The sequence below is a fragment of the Phocoena sinus genome, chromosome 3 (assembly GCF_008692025.1).
Source record: "Phocoena sinus isolate mPhoSin1 chromosome 3, mPhoSin1.pri, whole genome shotgun sequence".
Classification (NCBI taxonomy): domain Eukaryota; kingdom Metazoa; phylum Chordata; class Mammalia; order Artiodactyla; family Phocoenidae; genus Phocoena; species Phocoena sinus.
Window position 1 is genome coordinate 4,834,611 of NC_045765.1, and position 15,579 is coordinate 4,850,189.

The 15,579-nt window shown below is 50.2% G+C and overlaps 1 protein-coding gene across 1 annotated transcript in view; it reads left to right on the forward strand.

Moving 5' to 3' along the window:
* ACSBG2 (acyl-CoA synthetase bubblegum family member 2) overlaps positions 1–14,299 on the forward strand; it is a 28,997-nt gene extending 14,698 nt beyond the window's left edge. The window contains exons 7-13 of the mRNA XM_032627525.1: positions 3,342–3,518; positions 7,841–8,022; positions 8,154–8,387; positions 9,869–10,086; positions 12,494–12,633; positions 12,722–12,968; positions 14,226–14,299. Coding sequence (XP_032483416.1) covers positions 3,342–3,518; positions 7,841–8,022; positions 8,154–8,387; positions 9,869–10,086; positions 12,494–12,633; positions 12,722–12,968; positions 14,226–14,299 — 1,272 coding nt within the window. The remainder of the gene's footprint in view (positions 1–3,341; positions 3,519–7,840; positions 8,023–8,153; positions 8,388–9,868; positions 10,087–12,493; positions 12,634–12,721; positions 12,969–14,225) is intronic.
* Positions 14,300–15,579: the final 1,280 nt, after the last annotated feature.

Here is a 15,579-nt window from a genome sequence, read left to right on the forward strand (position 1 = left end):
AACGCAAACTTATCTACAGGGACCAAAAGCAGATCAGTGGCTGCCTGGGGAGGGCAAGAGAGAGGCATTACAAAGGCGATGGAAATGTCCACCATCTCGATGTTGGTGATGGCTGGCTTCACGGGTGCAGACATAGTCCGTATGTGCCAAATTGTACACTTCAAATGCAGTTCCCTGTATGTCAATTACAGCTCGATAAAGTTGTTGGGGTTTTTTTTTCCATAAATTTATTTATTTATTTTTGACTGTGTTGGGTCTTTGTTGCTGCATGCAGGCTTTCTTTAGCTGCATCGAGCGGGGGCTACTCTTCATTGTGGTGCGTGGGCTTCTCATTGCGGTAGCTTCTCTTGTTGCGTAGCAAGGGCTCTAGGCACGCAGGCTTCAGTAGTTGTGGCACGCGGGCTCAGTAGCTGTGGCTCTCGGGCTCTAGAGCGCAGGCTCAGTAGTTGTGGCACACTGCCTTAGTTGCTCTGTGGCATGTGGGATCTTCCCGGACCAGGGCTCAAACCCGTGTCCCCTGCATCGGCAGGCGGACTCTCAACCACTGCGCCACCAGGGAAGCCCCAAGACTGCTAGTTTTCAAATGAAGCGTTTCTACTTTATAAGGGCTTTCCCCACCCGCCCAGCTTAATAGCTGGCAGCACACACCGGCCTTTGTACTGGCTGTTGCCTCTACAAGGAATACTATTTCCCAGAGACCCACATGACTTGCTCCTTCACCGCCTCCGGGTCCCTGCTCAAATGTTACCGCCTCTGTGAAGCCCTCCCTGACTTCCACGTTTAAAATAGCAAAGAAACATAAACCATCCCATTAGCCCCCAAGCCCCATTTGGCTACTGTTTTTTCTTGCACTGCCATATTATACAGTCACGTGTTTATCATGAACAACAGCTCCTTGAGGGCAGGGGCTATCTGTCTGGTTCACTGCTGTGTCTCCAGTGCTTGGTGTACAGGAGGATTCAATCCATTGTGTGGACTGAATGAATGGAGTCTGATGAGGCCCCCACCCAACCCTGGCCAGCGTCCACGCTCCCAGTGGCTTCATGTCTAGTGAGATCATGTCCTCACAGAGGGCAGACAAAAGCCGAGCCCCTGGAGCAAGTCTGCCTGGATCTGCATCCTGGCTCTCCCACTTGCTAACTATGTGACCTGAGAAGATTTCCTTAACTTCTCTGGGCTTCGGTTTGCCCATCTGTAAAATGGAGACAAGAATGGTTGCTACCTCTCAGAGTTGCTATGAAGGTTAAATTATTTCCTATACTGTGTCAGCTACTGCCGCGTAACAAACCATTCTAGAACTTAGCAACTTAAAACACCAAGAGTGTGTTATTTCTGGGTCTGGAATTTGGGAAGGGCTTGGCAAAGTGTCTTTTCTGCCCTACAGAGTGTCAGCTGGGGTCACTCAGCTGTATTCAGCTGGTGCCCAGGCTGGGCTGGCAGGTCCAAGCAGGGCTTCACTCACGTGTTTCACGGGGCTTGCACTTCCTCAAAGCATGGGGGCATCGAGGCTGTCGAACTTCTCAACGTGGCGCTGGCTCCTCCGAGGGCAAGCATGCCCTGATACAAAGGCAGAAGCTGCAGTCTATTAGGACTCAATGTCAGAAGTTTACACGGTGCTCCACTCTGTGGGTCAAAACCAGTCACTAGACCAGCCCTGTGAAGGGAAAGGAAAACAGACTTCAGCTCTGAATGGCAGGGGTGGCAGAGAATTTGCAGTTGTCTTTAACCTACCACACAGACATAAAATGCTCAGAGCAAAGCCTGGCACATTGGGATTAAAAAATAATCCCTGTCGGCTATTATTTTTTAAATCATCATCACCTTTACAGCAGGAAGTCAAAGCTAGTCCCATGTTCTCAACATACGTCAACAGCTCAAAGCTTCTCCCGTTTATAGGGTACTATGCCATGCTGAGATAAACACACTAACCCCTAACAGAAACCCCACAAGGTAAGATGTGTCATTAACCCCTTTCAGAGATTGGGAAACTTGAGGCTCAGAGAGGGGAAATGACTTGCATAAGGTCAGAGAGCACAGAAAGGTCTGAGCCAGGATCTGAACCCAGGAGTGTCTAAACCACTGTAAATCGCGGTCTACACACCCCTTTTCTCAACAAATGGGCACTGGGTTCCTTGGGTCACTGTGGGTGACAGGGTTTGTGGGTACAGACGGAAAATCCCTCCATCCTGAGGCCCAGAGAAAGACGAGGGACAAATCTTGAGGGCTTACTACAGGGCGAGTGCTTTGCATATCTCATTACACTTAAATGTAACTTCTCTTTCCTCATTCATTCATTCATTCAACAAAAATTTACTGGGCACCTACTATGTGCCGGGAAAACCGCTTTGAGCAAAACAGACCCAATGGTGGCGCTCGGGAAGACAGCCAGGGAATGAACAAATGAAACCACTCAGATTGTGGCAAGTAGTACGTAGCGGATTAGAAAGATGCTGGAAACTTCAGTCCGGGTGATGTGAGACTGCTTCCGTAAGGAAGCGACATTTAACCAGAATATAACATCTTGAGGAGTCAGCTGTGTAGACAGCTAGAGGATGCCCATCCCAGGCGGCGGGAACAGCCCATGCAAAGGCCCTGAGGCGGGACCTTGCCTGATGTGTTGGAGGAACAGTGCAGAGGCCCGTGTGGCTGCATTAACGAGACGACTGTTTGCCAGAGACTTATGGCACCAGTAAAAAATATAGATTGCAAAATCATAGGTACGCTAAAACTTTCCATCAACGTATGCACCGGAGAAAGAAAAACATTAACATACTAATTGTTGGGGTATTAATGCCACGGGATTATGGGTGGCCTTTTCGTTTGTTGGACAGTGTTGGTTTTATAGTTTTATGTTGGGCACGAGGAAGGTCTGTGCCCCTTTTACAGATGAGCAAATACAGGCTGCAAAGGATTTTTAAGCAAATAGCCCAGGGTCACACAGCTAGTAAATGGCGGAGTCAGGATTTGATTCTGGGACACTTTCTGAATCCTTCAGATTTCTGACTATCCCCGATAGACATTCCGACTCTAGAGTCTGTTGCTGGATCCTAGGGCGTCTGGTAATCCCCCAAAGCTTCCCATCGAATTTTACTGCTCCTTCCATCCTCAGGCAAGTCAGTGAACCTCTCTGTGATTCTGTTCCCCACCTGTAAGATGCGAGAATCGCAGTTATCAACCCCAGTGTGTGCAGATGAGGACTAAGGGACTCAATGTTTGTAAAGTACAAGAGCGGTGCCTAAGCAGGTGCTTTGTGTTTGTTAAATAATTGTATTTACATGGCCCTCGGGCAAGGATGAGGCGCGCGGAACGGTACTGGACTGTAAGCTCGATTTGTGTTCTAGATCACGTGGACGGCAGGGTCGGTGGCGAGGGACTTCAATCTGGCTTATGCTCCTGAGAAGCAGGAGGTGGTGGTCAGCTACCTTCCTCTCAGCCACATCGCAGCTCAGATGATGGATGTCTGGATACCCATGAAGGTCGGGGCTTTCACCTACTTTGCTCAAGCAGACGCTCTGAAGGTATGAAGGCTAAGGGCAGCCCGGAGGTGTGGATGGTTCCTTCAGGTCCCAGATCTGGGGGGTTCCTTCTCCATCCTCGTCTGATGCTCCCAGTTAGCAGCATTTGAAACAGTCGGCCACCTTCTTTTAGTTTTTATCTTTATCCAAGTCATGGTATCCATGGTTGTGCAGACTGTACACTGAACAACCTAAGACTAAGATGTGAATGGTATTGAAAGCAGAACGTGTGTGTACGTGTGTAGTTTTTTTTAAAGTCAGTATTCCCAACTCCAAAATGCTCCCCAAACCAAACGTTTTTGGCAGGAAAATCTGACTTAAGCTGATGTGAAGCTATCTGGAGTCTTCATTTTTATCCCACGTATTGGGAATACGTGTACCTGCAGAAATATTAAGGTGAAGGATTTCAGCTGGCTTGCCAAGACACCGCTGTGGGGTTCATATAACAAATAAGCACCGTATTACCTTTCTGAAGGCCAGAGAATTCTAAATTCCAGAACACATCTGGCCCCAAGGGTTTGAGATAAGGGATGTTGGACCTCTTTTGAAAAACAGCAGTGTCCTAACCACCCTCCAGAGGCAAACTCTCCAGAACTTTCAAGAGATTTCTTCTGGCATTCACCTCCAGTTTTTAAAAAATATGTAATAATTTTCATGATTCATGTACTTTTAAATATTACCTATTACTTTTCTATTGCAGTAGGCAAGGATTTAATCCTCTTACACCCCCATCTTCACTTGCTTCCCCTTTTCCCACCCTCTCAATGAAAAGATTTCTTAGTTAACGGAGCCATGTAGTTTACTACATGATTACACTTCCTGTCTGGTACAACCTTTTGTTTTCCCCAGAGTTAATAGTTGCCTTTCTTTTCCAATTGGGTGGAAGTTTTCTGTATACCTGTCCAGTTGCTCCATCCCAACTGTCACATGCTTATTGGGATTTTCCAAATGTTCTAACACCTACTGCATTATTTTCTCCTCCATCCTTCTGCCCTGAGTAGGACTGGTTGTTGTTTTAAGTTGTCCTAGATTGGGCCCCCTAGAAGCAGAACCTGAGATGGGATGGAGATTTTTGTAATTAGTTGAGTAGGATCTCTCAGGTGAAAACTGTAAGGGAGTGAGGGGAGCAAGATACGGCAAGGGGAGAAGAGAGGATGGAAGTTCAGCTGGCATGTGAGTGGAATTGCCCTTAAGCAAACCAATCCCATGGGAATCTCTGAAGCGTGAATGGCACCACAGTGGTACTGCTTTGAGGCAAGGGGTCTGGGCTTTTGTACCCCCATCTCAGAGTCATTGGCTATAGGTTTATGCACTCATGTGGATGCATGACTTCCCAGGCATTTCTGAATAAGGGCAGTTCTCTGAAAAAGAGGGAAGCTGTGGACAATCAGAGGTCTGAAGAGGACATCAACAGTAGCTTCTACAAGCTGTCATGCAGGGATATCCCTTCCTCCCTCTCCTGTGCCGAATCCTCTGTCTTCTAAGGTCCTTGTGTTCTTTTTTGGGGGTTACCTCTTCATTTAGCCGGAGTTCATCTTTGGGAGGTTTTTCATGTTAAGTAAGTGAAAGAATTCTTGTATGTCCTGACCTTGCAGAGACTTAACAGAGCCAGAAAAGAACTCTGCACTTTCCTCAGCTACATCCTCTGTATTTGCTTACTATGATTGCTGGAACAAATGACCACAGAACTTAGTGGCTTAAAACAACATAAATTTATTATGCCACAGTTCTGGAGGTCAGAAGTCTAAAATGGGTCTCAATGGGATAAAACCAAGACATGAGAAGGACTGTGTTCTTTCTGGAAGCTCTTGGGGAGAACTGGTTTCCTTGCCTTTTTTAGCTTCTAGAGGCTGCCTATGTTCCTTGGCTTGTGGCCTCTTCCTACATTTTCAAAGCCAGGAGCACATAGCATCTTCAAATCTCTCTCTCTCTCTCTCTCTCTCTCTCTCTCTCACACACACACACACACACACACACACACACACACACACACCTACCTCTGTTCCCACTGTCACACCTCTCTGATCCTCCTGCCTCCCTCTTATAAGGACCCCTTATGTCATCCAGTGATGACACTGGACCCACCTGGAAAATCCAGGATAATCTCCCCTAGGCTAAGTCTTAGGGCCTTTGTAATTCCTTCCAGGGGGTTCATTCTCCTGTCCTTCACATGGCTGGCTCCTCCGTGTCATTTAGTTCCCTGCTTAAATATCTCCTTGACCCCTTTCGGTCACTCTCACATCCCCCATGCTCAGTGTCCGAGACACACTAGACACTCTGTAAATGAATACTTTATTTTCCGGCTGAAAACATAATGTATACACACTCGCCTACAGCGCCTGAGAAGTTCCCAGTCTCCAATATCCTTATCAACCCCGAATACTGTCAAAAAATTTTAAATTGTCAACCAGGAAACAAAGCTGTCTTAACATTTTTTTTTGTCTGCACCGCGCGGCACGTGGGATCTTAGTTCTCCCGCCAGGGATCGAACCCGCGCCCCCTGCAGCGGAAGCGCAGAGTCTTAACCACTGGACCCTGGCTTTACATCATAAGTAACTGACAGAATGTTTTCAAAGTGGCTGTGTCATTTTACATTCCCAACCAGAAGTGTACGAGAGGTCCAATTTCTCCACATCCTCACCAACACTTGTTTTTGTTTTTATTATTATTGCCATCCTAGTAGATGCAAAGTGGTATCTCCCATATTAATTTGCATTTCTCGAATGATTAGTGGCGGTGAGCAACGTTTCCCGACTTACTGGCCGTGTGTATATCTTCTTTGGAAAAATGTCTGATCAAATTTTTAACCATTAAAAAATCTGGTTGTGTATCTTCTTATTGTTGAATGTTAAGGGTTCTTTATACAAATCCTTTATCCAATGTATGATTTGCAAATACTTTCTCCCAGTTCCGTGGCTTGTCTTCTCATTTTCTTACTAGTGTCTTTTGAAAAGCAAAACGTGTTTACCTCTAATGAGTGTTGACTCTCCAATTTATTGATTTTTTTTCTTCCATGCTTCTGGTGTCATTTGTAAGAAATCACTGCCTACTCCAAGGTCACAGAGATTTTCTTCTATGTGTCCTTCTGGAGGGCTTTTAGATTTAGCTCTTACTTTTAGGTCTGTGATCCATTTTGAGGTAATTTTTGCATTTGGCAAGAAGGTTCTAAGTTAGCTAAGCCCTCGTGTGTTTGTTTGTATACAGATATCCTTTCCTGCATTAAATTGCCTTGGCACTTTTATTGAATGTCAGTTGATCATAAATGTGACGATTCATCTCCAGGTTTTCAGTTTTGATCCACTGAACTTTATGTCTATCCTTACACCAAAACTACACTGACTTTATTTTTCTGGCTTTATGGTAGTATGACCACCTTGTCCCTGTTTACCTGGGACTTTCCCGATTTCATAAGTGAAAATCCTACATTCCAGGAACGCCTCCGGTTCTGGGCAAATCAGGACAGTTGATCACCCTACTCTGTAATAAGTTTCAAAATCAGGTAACAAACCCTCTGACTTTGTTCTTCTTTTTCAAAATTGCTTTGGTTATTCCAGATCCTCTGCATTTCCATATAAATCTTAAGATCAGCTTGTCAATTTGTATGAAATAGCTTGCCTATTTTTCTTTATTTTTTGCGGTACGCGGGCCTCTCACTGCCATGGCCTCTCCCGTTGCGGAGCACAGGCTCCGGACGCGCAGGCCCAGCGGCCATGGCTCACGGGCCCAGCCGCTCTGCGGCATGTGGGATCTTCCCGGACCAGGGCGCGAACCCATGTCCCCTGCATCGGCAGGCGGACTCTCAACCACTGCGCCACCAGGGAAGCCCAGCTTGCCTATTTTTGATAGGGATTACATTGAACCTATAGATCAGTTTGGGGGAGAATCTTGCATAATACTCCACTGCATTCTTGGGCCACAGTTTCTTTAGCCAATCCCCCATCATTGGCCATGAAGTCTGTTTCCATCCTGTTACAAAATGATGCACAAAGGATATCTCACACGTGCTTCTCTGTGTACCTGATCTTTCATTCAGCTGAATTCTGTCACCCACAGAAGTGAAGTTGCCAAGTTGCACTTCAAATGTTAATAGTACTCTCACGCTGCCTTCCAAAAATATTTTACCGGTCTGTGCTCTCTACCAAATCCCCAGAGAGAGCGTGATAATCTGATTGGCCACTGGCCAGCCAATGGATTGGCTCCCTTGGGTCAGGAGCTCACCCTGGTCCAATAAGCCAAGAGAAGGTTCTCCTGGGCTGAGCTGAGCGGCCGAGGAGAGATGGACATCTGGGTTGCAGGTGTGGCTAACCCAGCTCTGCGCCCTGCAGGGCACTTTGGTCAACACTCTGCAGGAGGTAAAGCCTACCGCCTTCCTGGGGGTGCCCCGGATTTGGGAAAAGATGCATGAGAAGATAAAGGAAACTGTTGGCAAATCTTCAAGCTTGAGGAGAAAGGTGTTCTCATGGGCAAGAAATATTGGCTTCAAGGTCAACTCAAAAAGGATGCGAGGGTAAGTGGCGGGCCCAGCGGGGCCAGGCATACAGGGCAGTGGTGAGGGGGCTCAGCCTTCTCCAGCTGGGTCCCATCAGCCCACTTGTGGCCCCATGGCTATAGAGCTCTCCTTGGCATTCATGTTCATAGGGGACATGACAATCCCTTGAGCTACCGCATGGCAAAGGCCCTCGTGTTCACCAAAATCAAGAATTCCCTTGGCCTGGATCACTGCCGTATTTTTATCAGCGGGGCCGCACCCCTCAACCAAGAGACTGCTGAGTTCTTTCTAAGTCTGGACGTACCTATAGGTGAGGCGTACGGTATGAGCGAAAGCTCAGGACCCCATTCCACATCCAGTCCAGAGAACTACCGGATTCTAAGGTACTGGCCTCCTGGGCAGCCTCTGGGTCCTCTAGGGTCAAAGGGATGAAGATGGGAGGGTCGACAGGCCTCTGGGCTAAGATGAATCCTGACTTGGTGTCTCCAGAATGACCCCTGTTCTCCAGCCTCCAAGCCCCAAATTTTCGTGACCGTGGGAAGCCCCAGTTTGTCCGAGAGCCCATGGACAAAGGGGAAGGGCTCTCAAACATTCTATGGACTCTCCCTATTTGTCATTTGCTGGCTCTGCCTCCAGACGGCCCACCCCGGGCTCACCCACCCAAGGTTCACCTCCCTAGACCTCGGGACAGTTCATCTCCACGGTGCTTTATCTCAAGCACGTCCCCAGGCCCCTCCTGGCTTTCTCCCAAGCTCAGCTCACCTCGGGCTGCAGGATGGAGCCCAGTGATACTGACACAGTAAGAACATCCAAGCCAAGCTCCACGTGGAGTCTCAGAACCGTGTTCCTTCACAGGGCCTCCTGGTTGTGCCGCTCCCTGACCCCCGCCCTGCCGCCATATTGCAAGGCTGGCTCTCCTCTCATGCTCGGCCGAGTTCTGGCTGCCTCTGAACTTAGCAAAAACTAAATTCAGTCTTCCCAATCTGGCAAAACGATCTCCTGCCTCTTACTTTACCTCGCACATCAGTATCTCCCCTTCTCCAGTCCATAATCCCATCTGGGTCTGTTTTCTGCAGAACCCAAATGCCCACTGGAGTTTTCTTCCAAAACCAAAGAGTGGTCCTTCCTAAAAGAGTGTTTTTTGCTGTGCAGAATTTTTTTATCTTTACCTGGTTGAACTCATGAAACTTGTATAGCTTCTGAGTTTTTCCATATTCCTAGGAAAGCTTTTTTTTTTTTTAAAGATTTAATCTTAATTCTTAAGTTTTGGTGTTCAGAAAGGACCTCTTGTAGATCCTGAAAATGAGATACCTTGTTGATAAACATTGAAATCAAGTCAGTTTTTTTGTTTTGTTTTTTAGCCATGCAGTATGTGGTATCTTAGTTCCCCAACCAGGGATTGAACCCGGGCCCTCGGCAGTGAAAGCGTGGAGTGCTAACCACTGGACCACAGGGGAATTCCCTGTTGCTGTTTTTAACCCGGGAGCACTCTGTCCTTCTCCCGTTTATGTGAAGATAAAAACAATCTAGATTCACTCTGCTGTACACCTGAAACTAACAACTATACTCCAATAAAAATTTCTTTTAATTCTCAAAAACAGTAATGATAAAACAATCTACAACTCTGCTGGGTTTCCCAGTTCACCAAGTGTTTGGGAAGTTGGCTCACTTGATTGAACAAGCCCTCCCTCCACTCGGCCAACACCTCTCATGCCCACCGGGGCCTGGGGAGGGTGCAGCAGCAGCTTCCAGCCCAGGCCGGCTGAGCAGAGCGTCAGGAGCCTGGGCCACAGACCCAGGCCAACCTGGGTGGGTGACCTCGTCTCCCCGAGCCTCAGTTTTCCTCCCTCCTGTCCCCTGGCAGTTCCGGCAAAGTCATGCCTGGGTGTAAGAACATGCTGTACCAGCAGAACAAGGATGGCATTGGGGAAATCTGCCTCTGGGGCCGGCATGTCTTCATGGGCTACCTGGAGAGGGAGGACGCGACCGTGGAGGCCATCGATGAGGAGGGCTGGCTCCACTCTGGGGACCTCGGCCGCGTGGACAACCAGGGCTTCCTCTATATCACAGGCCGCATCAAAGGTACTAGGGCTGGGCTCCGCAGGGGCCTCCTGGGAGCAGGCTCACCTTGAACATTGAAGGCTCCCAGCCCCCGCCTTTCACGGGGCAGGCTTACTCTGATGTACAGGGACACCCCAGTCCGCGCATCCCAGCTCTGTCCCTGGGCCCAGCATGTGGCCCTCGGCAGGATGGAGCCAGAAAAGAAGCCCATTCTGGGCCTGAAACCTCTGTTCCCTCCCCTGCCATTCGAGGATAACAATAACTACAGAGTTGTGACGATTCAGTGAGGATTAACTGAAATGATGTAGAGCAGGGATCAGTCAACTTTTCCCATAAAGGGCCCACTCGTAAATATTCTGGATTTGCAGGACACAGGGTCTCTGTCGTAGCTGCTCCACTTGGCCGCTGCAGCAGTAGACGATGTGCAGACCGACGGCCATGGCTGTTTGCCAACACAAGTGTCACAGGATTTTCATGTGTCACAAATATTATCCTTCTTTGGATTTCCTTCCGACCATTAAAAAATGTGAAAGCCACTTTTAGCTCGTGGCCATACAAAAACAGGCGGAAGGTGGGATTTAGCCCACAGGCTGGAGGTTACCAACCTCTGAGGGGGACCATGTGGCATGGAGCCTGACATAGGCAGTAATTATACAATTAGAGGGCTGTGTTAGCATTATTTCCATGATAAGCAACGGAAAACCCTTCTTAAGCAGCTTTGAGTGAAAAAGTGATGCTACTGGCTCAAAACCAGAAAAGTCCAAAAGGTCATGCTTCCGGCATGGCTGGATCCAGGTGCCAAAATGACATCACAAGGAATCTCTCTATCCTTCTGTTACCATGCTGTCCTCTGTGTTGATGCCATTCTTTTTTTTTTTTTTTTTTTTAAGATATTTATTTATTTATGGCTGCATTGGGTCTTTGTTGCTGTGCGTGGGCTTTCTCTAGTTGCGGCGAGTGGGGGCTGCTCTTTGTTGCGGTGCACGGGCTTCTCATTGCAGTGGCTTCTCTTGTTGCAAAGCACAGGCTCTAGATGCACGGGCTTCAGTAGTTGTGGCTCATGGGCTCTACAGCGCAGGCTCAGTAGTTGTGCACACAGGCTTAGTTGCTCTGAGGCATGTGGGATCTTCCCGGACCAGGGCTCGAACCCGTGCCCCCTGCATTGGCAAGCGGATTCTTAACCACTGCGCCACCAGGGAAGTCCCTGATGCCATTCTTTTTTTTTTTTTTTTTTTTTTTTTTTTGCGGTACGCGGGCCTCTCACTGGTGTGGCCTCTCCCGCTGCGGAGCACAGACTCCGGACGCGCAGGCTCAGCGGCCATGGCTCACGGGCCCAGCCGCTCCGCGGCATGTGGGATCTTCCCGGACCGGGGCACGATCCCGTGTCCCCTGCATCGGCAGACGGACTCTCAACCACTGCGCCACCAGGGAAGTCCCCTGATGCCATTCTTAAAGAGGCTTTTCCAACTTGGTGACTAGATGGCTGCCAACAGTCTAGGTTCATCCTAACACCCAAGGGACGAGTAAGAGTGTATTATTCCCAGTAGCGTCGGCAAGTTTTAGGCCTGATTCTCGCTGGATCTTCTTGGGTCGCTATCACATCTCAGAATGAATCACTGTAGAGGACGGAATATGCCGACTGGTCAGACCTGGTCACACGCTCACGCCGGCAGTCCAACCCCCCAAAACCACACAAAGATGGAGAGTAGCTCCCTAAAGAAACCCAAAGGAGTCGTCACTGGGCAGATGATATCAGAGATGTCCATTATGGGATCAAACTGATTATTACTAGTGCTGTAACGACCTCAGCTAGGGTGACTGTGAGATCATGGGATGGGAGGGAGAGAGTCTGGGTGGGTGTAGCAAGCATCCCAGGGTGAAAGAACAAGTAAAGATTGTGTCTGGGGCAGGAGGAGGGGCTCTTGAAGAATTTCAGGGGCAGCGAGAGAAAGTGACACAACTCTTAGAGCTTGTCAAAATTAGGGATGTGACACCCGCCCCCCCAGGGGGAGCGTGGACTTAGGGTCTTTGGGAGTTGCCAAATGATGGGAGAAGGAGGAATCAGAGAGACAGGGTGTGGTCAGAAGCACCTATCTTCCAAGCAAGACATGCTGGAGGGCCTGGAGCAGGGTATGGGGGACCAAGAAATAGGCAAGGAGCTCGTAAGATGCTGTCCAAGTGGAATGCCCAGGACTTGGATGCTTAATGGAAATCTGAAGATGGAGGATGAAGGGCAGAGTGACTTTGGGTCTGTGTCCTGGAGAAGGACAGAGAGAGAGTCCTGGCCATGGGCGGAGGTCTTCCTCTGCTTCTGGGGTTTTCTAGGTGAGTGGTCATTGGTGCCAACCTCTGTCCCCTCTGATCCACAGAGGGGCAGGGCTTTTGGACTGTCACGGTTGAACCCACACCCAGCCATGCTTTGTTTCAGAAATTATCATCACTGCTGGCGGCGAGAATGTGGGCCCCATTCCCATCGAGAACCTGATTAAGGAGAAGATTCCCATCATCAGTAACGCCATGTTAGTGGGAGATAAGGCCAAGTTTCTGGGTGTCCTCCTGACGCTGAAGGTAACGTGGGTGTTCTAGGCGAGAGGGATCCGCTTCTTGGTCCTCAGGGCCGGGTGCTAGGCGTTGTGACAGGGGTGTCTTGGGGCAGTGTGAGGTCGACAAGACGACTGGAGAGCCGCTGGACAGACTGACCTGGGAGGCCATCAAGTTCTGCCGGGATGTAGGCAGCCAGGCGACCACCGTGTCCGAGATCCTGGAGCTGCGAGACCCTTTGGTCTACACGGCCATCCAGAAAGGCATAAATGCCGTGAATCAGTGTGCCATCTCCAACGCGCAGAAGATTCAGAAGTGGGTCATCTTGGAGAAGGACTTTTCCATCAGTGGCGGGGAGCTAGGTGAGTGGCCCGGAGAGCCAGTGGCCTTGAAACTTGGAGGCTGGTCCCTTGCTAGTGTCCAGGGCCACTGTGGGCTCTGAGGAGACGCATCTTTTTTTCTGGGAGTCAGAGTGTCTGTGGGACCAGCTGTGGACCGGGAGGGGGATGCGGCCGCCTCCAGCTAACAGGTGTCCAGCTCCCCGCGGCCACACACACACACACACACACACACACACACACACACACACCCTTCTTCCCAGGGCCTTTGCACCTGCTGCTCCCTCTGCCTGGACTGCTCTTCCCCCGCAATTCTTTGCCCGAAAGGCTCCTTCTCATTGTCCGGGTCTCACCCTAAAGGACACTTCCTGAGAGCAGCCTTCCCTGGCCATCCTGGCTAAGGCAGCTTGCCGTCCCCCCTAACACACTGACCCTACAGTCCACCGTCACACCTACTGTACCGCCCTGTCTTCTTGCTTCCCTAATACGTCAGAGTCTGAAACTACCCTATGTATTAGTTTAGCTTTGCCTATCTCCCTGCCGAGAGGGGAGGGGTCGGGGTGGGGGGGGTCTTGCCTTCCCCTGAGGTCCCCCCTGGGGCTTGCTTTCAGCACTCGGCTGTACTTCCACAGCGTGGACCGCAGGGAGCTGGGAGCATGGCAAGCATGCAGTCTTTAACAACCTGGGTTCAAATCCTGTGCCCGCCACATGGAGTTGGGACTTGTCCCTCCAAACCCTGGTCTTTTTATTTATGAGTTGGAAATGTGATCCAGGGTTGGGTGTGTATGTGTGTGTGTGTGTGTCTGTGTGTGTGTGTGTGTGTGTGTCTAGGACATCTGGAGGGAAGCCCACACCCCGTGGTGACCGGAGCCTACAGGGCGTCCTGGGCTGCATATGAAACAAGTCTCAAGTTCGAGTGTTCACCCTGCCATGCACTTGCTGGGTGACCTTGGAGCAACTGGCCCTGAGCCTCACCTATAAAATCAGAGGGTCAGGGGCTGTCCCTCCATGGTCGGGTGCAGCATCCCTGTCAGGCACAGAGCTCACTGTGCTCTCCACCTACCAGCTCACGGAATCCTCACCGCGGCCGAAGGACAAGGCGGGGGTGGGGAGGGGTCCTCTCATCCCAGCGGATGGCAAAGGGGGTGCCCCCAGGAAGTCAAGGGCACAGCCAGCCACCAGCCCGGCCCCAGCCATGAGAACCTGTCTCCTGGTCACGCCCAGGGCACGTGGACTCTTATTGCATCCCTACGTCTGAACTGGTTTCTCCTTTCTCGGCAGGTCCAACGACAAAGATTAAAAGACATTTCATAATCCAGAAATACAAAACGCAAATCGACAACTTCTATCAGTGACGTCATTGGCAGAGCTGCTCCCGGCTGCCCCAATGGCGAGACCGGCTTCGCTGGGCTGTGCCTCAGATGAGTCCAACACAGCTGGTCTCCCCCAGGCGGCAGGTAGGTCCCTGAGCAGAACCGCAGAGGCCTCGTGTGCACACACACCCACGCGCGGCTGCCGCGGCTTCTAGGTAGTGTCTGCCCTCAACTCTCGCTCTTCCTGGGTCCCAGCAGGGCATGCAAACTCCCTCCTGCTTGGCCACCAACTCTGTTAGCTGTTCTTCCTGCCTTTTACTTGTCTCGTAGAGGGAGCAGGGCAGCCTTCCCATCCAGGACCAGAGCTTTTGGTGAAATGCCCAAATGTTTCATTGTGACTTATTTGGAGAAGCCCTTTTGTCAAAAACTGTGGGTGGGGGACTTCCCTGGTGGCGCAGTGGTTAAGAATCCGCCTGCCAATGCATGGGACATGGGTTCAAGCCCTGGTCTGGGAAGATCCCACATGCCACAGAGCAACTAAGCCCGTGAGCCACAACTACTGAGCCTGCACTCTAGAGCCCACGAGCCACAACTACTGAGCCCGCATGCCACAACTACTGAGCCTGCACTCTAGAGCCCACGAGCCACAACTACTGAGCCCGCGTGCCACAGCTACTGAAGCCTGCACGCCTAGAGCCCGTGCCCCGCAACAAGAGAAGCCACTGCGACGAGAAGCCCGCGCACCTCAACGAAGAGTAGCCCCCACTCACTGCAACTAGAGAAAGCCCGTGCGCAGCAACAAAGACCCAACGCAGCCAAAAATAAACAAATACATTTATATATTAAAAAAAAAAAAGAAAACTGTGGGTGGGAGAAGTTCTACTGGCCGGGAACCCAAGGAATGAGGTGTGTCGACCCACCCTGGGGGGTAAAGGACAGAGACTTGAGCTCCTCCCACCCACCCCTCTTCTCCCCCTTTTCCCCCAAGTCTTGTTCACAGGGAGCCCTGACGACATCAGGAGTCACTGATAGGATTTTGGAACCCCAGCTAGAGGCACAGTGCAGGCAGAGAGGAGGATGCAGCTTCGGTTGTCCCAAGGGTCACCTGTAACCCTTTAGTGGTCAAATCATCCTCTTCTGACGTCCACAGCCTACCCACCTGTATTAGTTTCCTAGAACTACCATAGGACAAAGTTCCACAGACTAGGGTGCTTAAACAACAGGAATTTCTTTTCTCAAGTTTCTGGAGGCTGGAAGTCTCCAAGGTCAAGGTGTCGGCTGGGTTGGTTCCTTCTCAAATCCCTCGCCTTTGCTTGTAGACG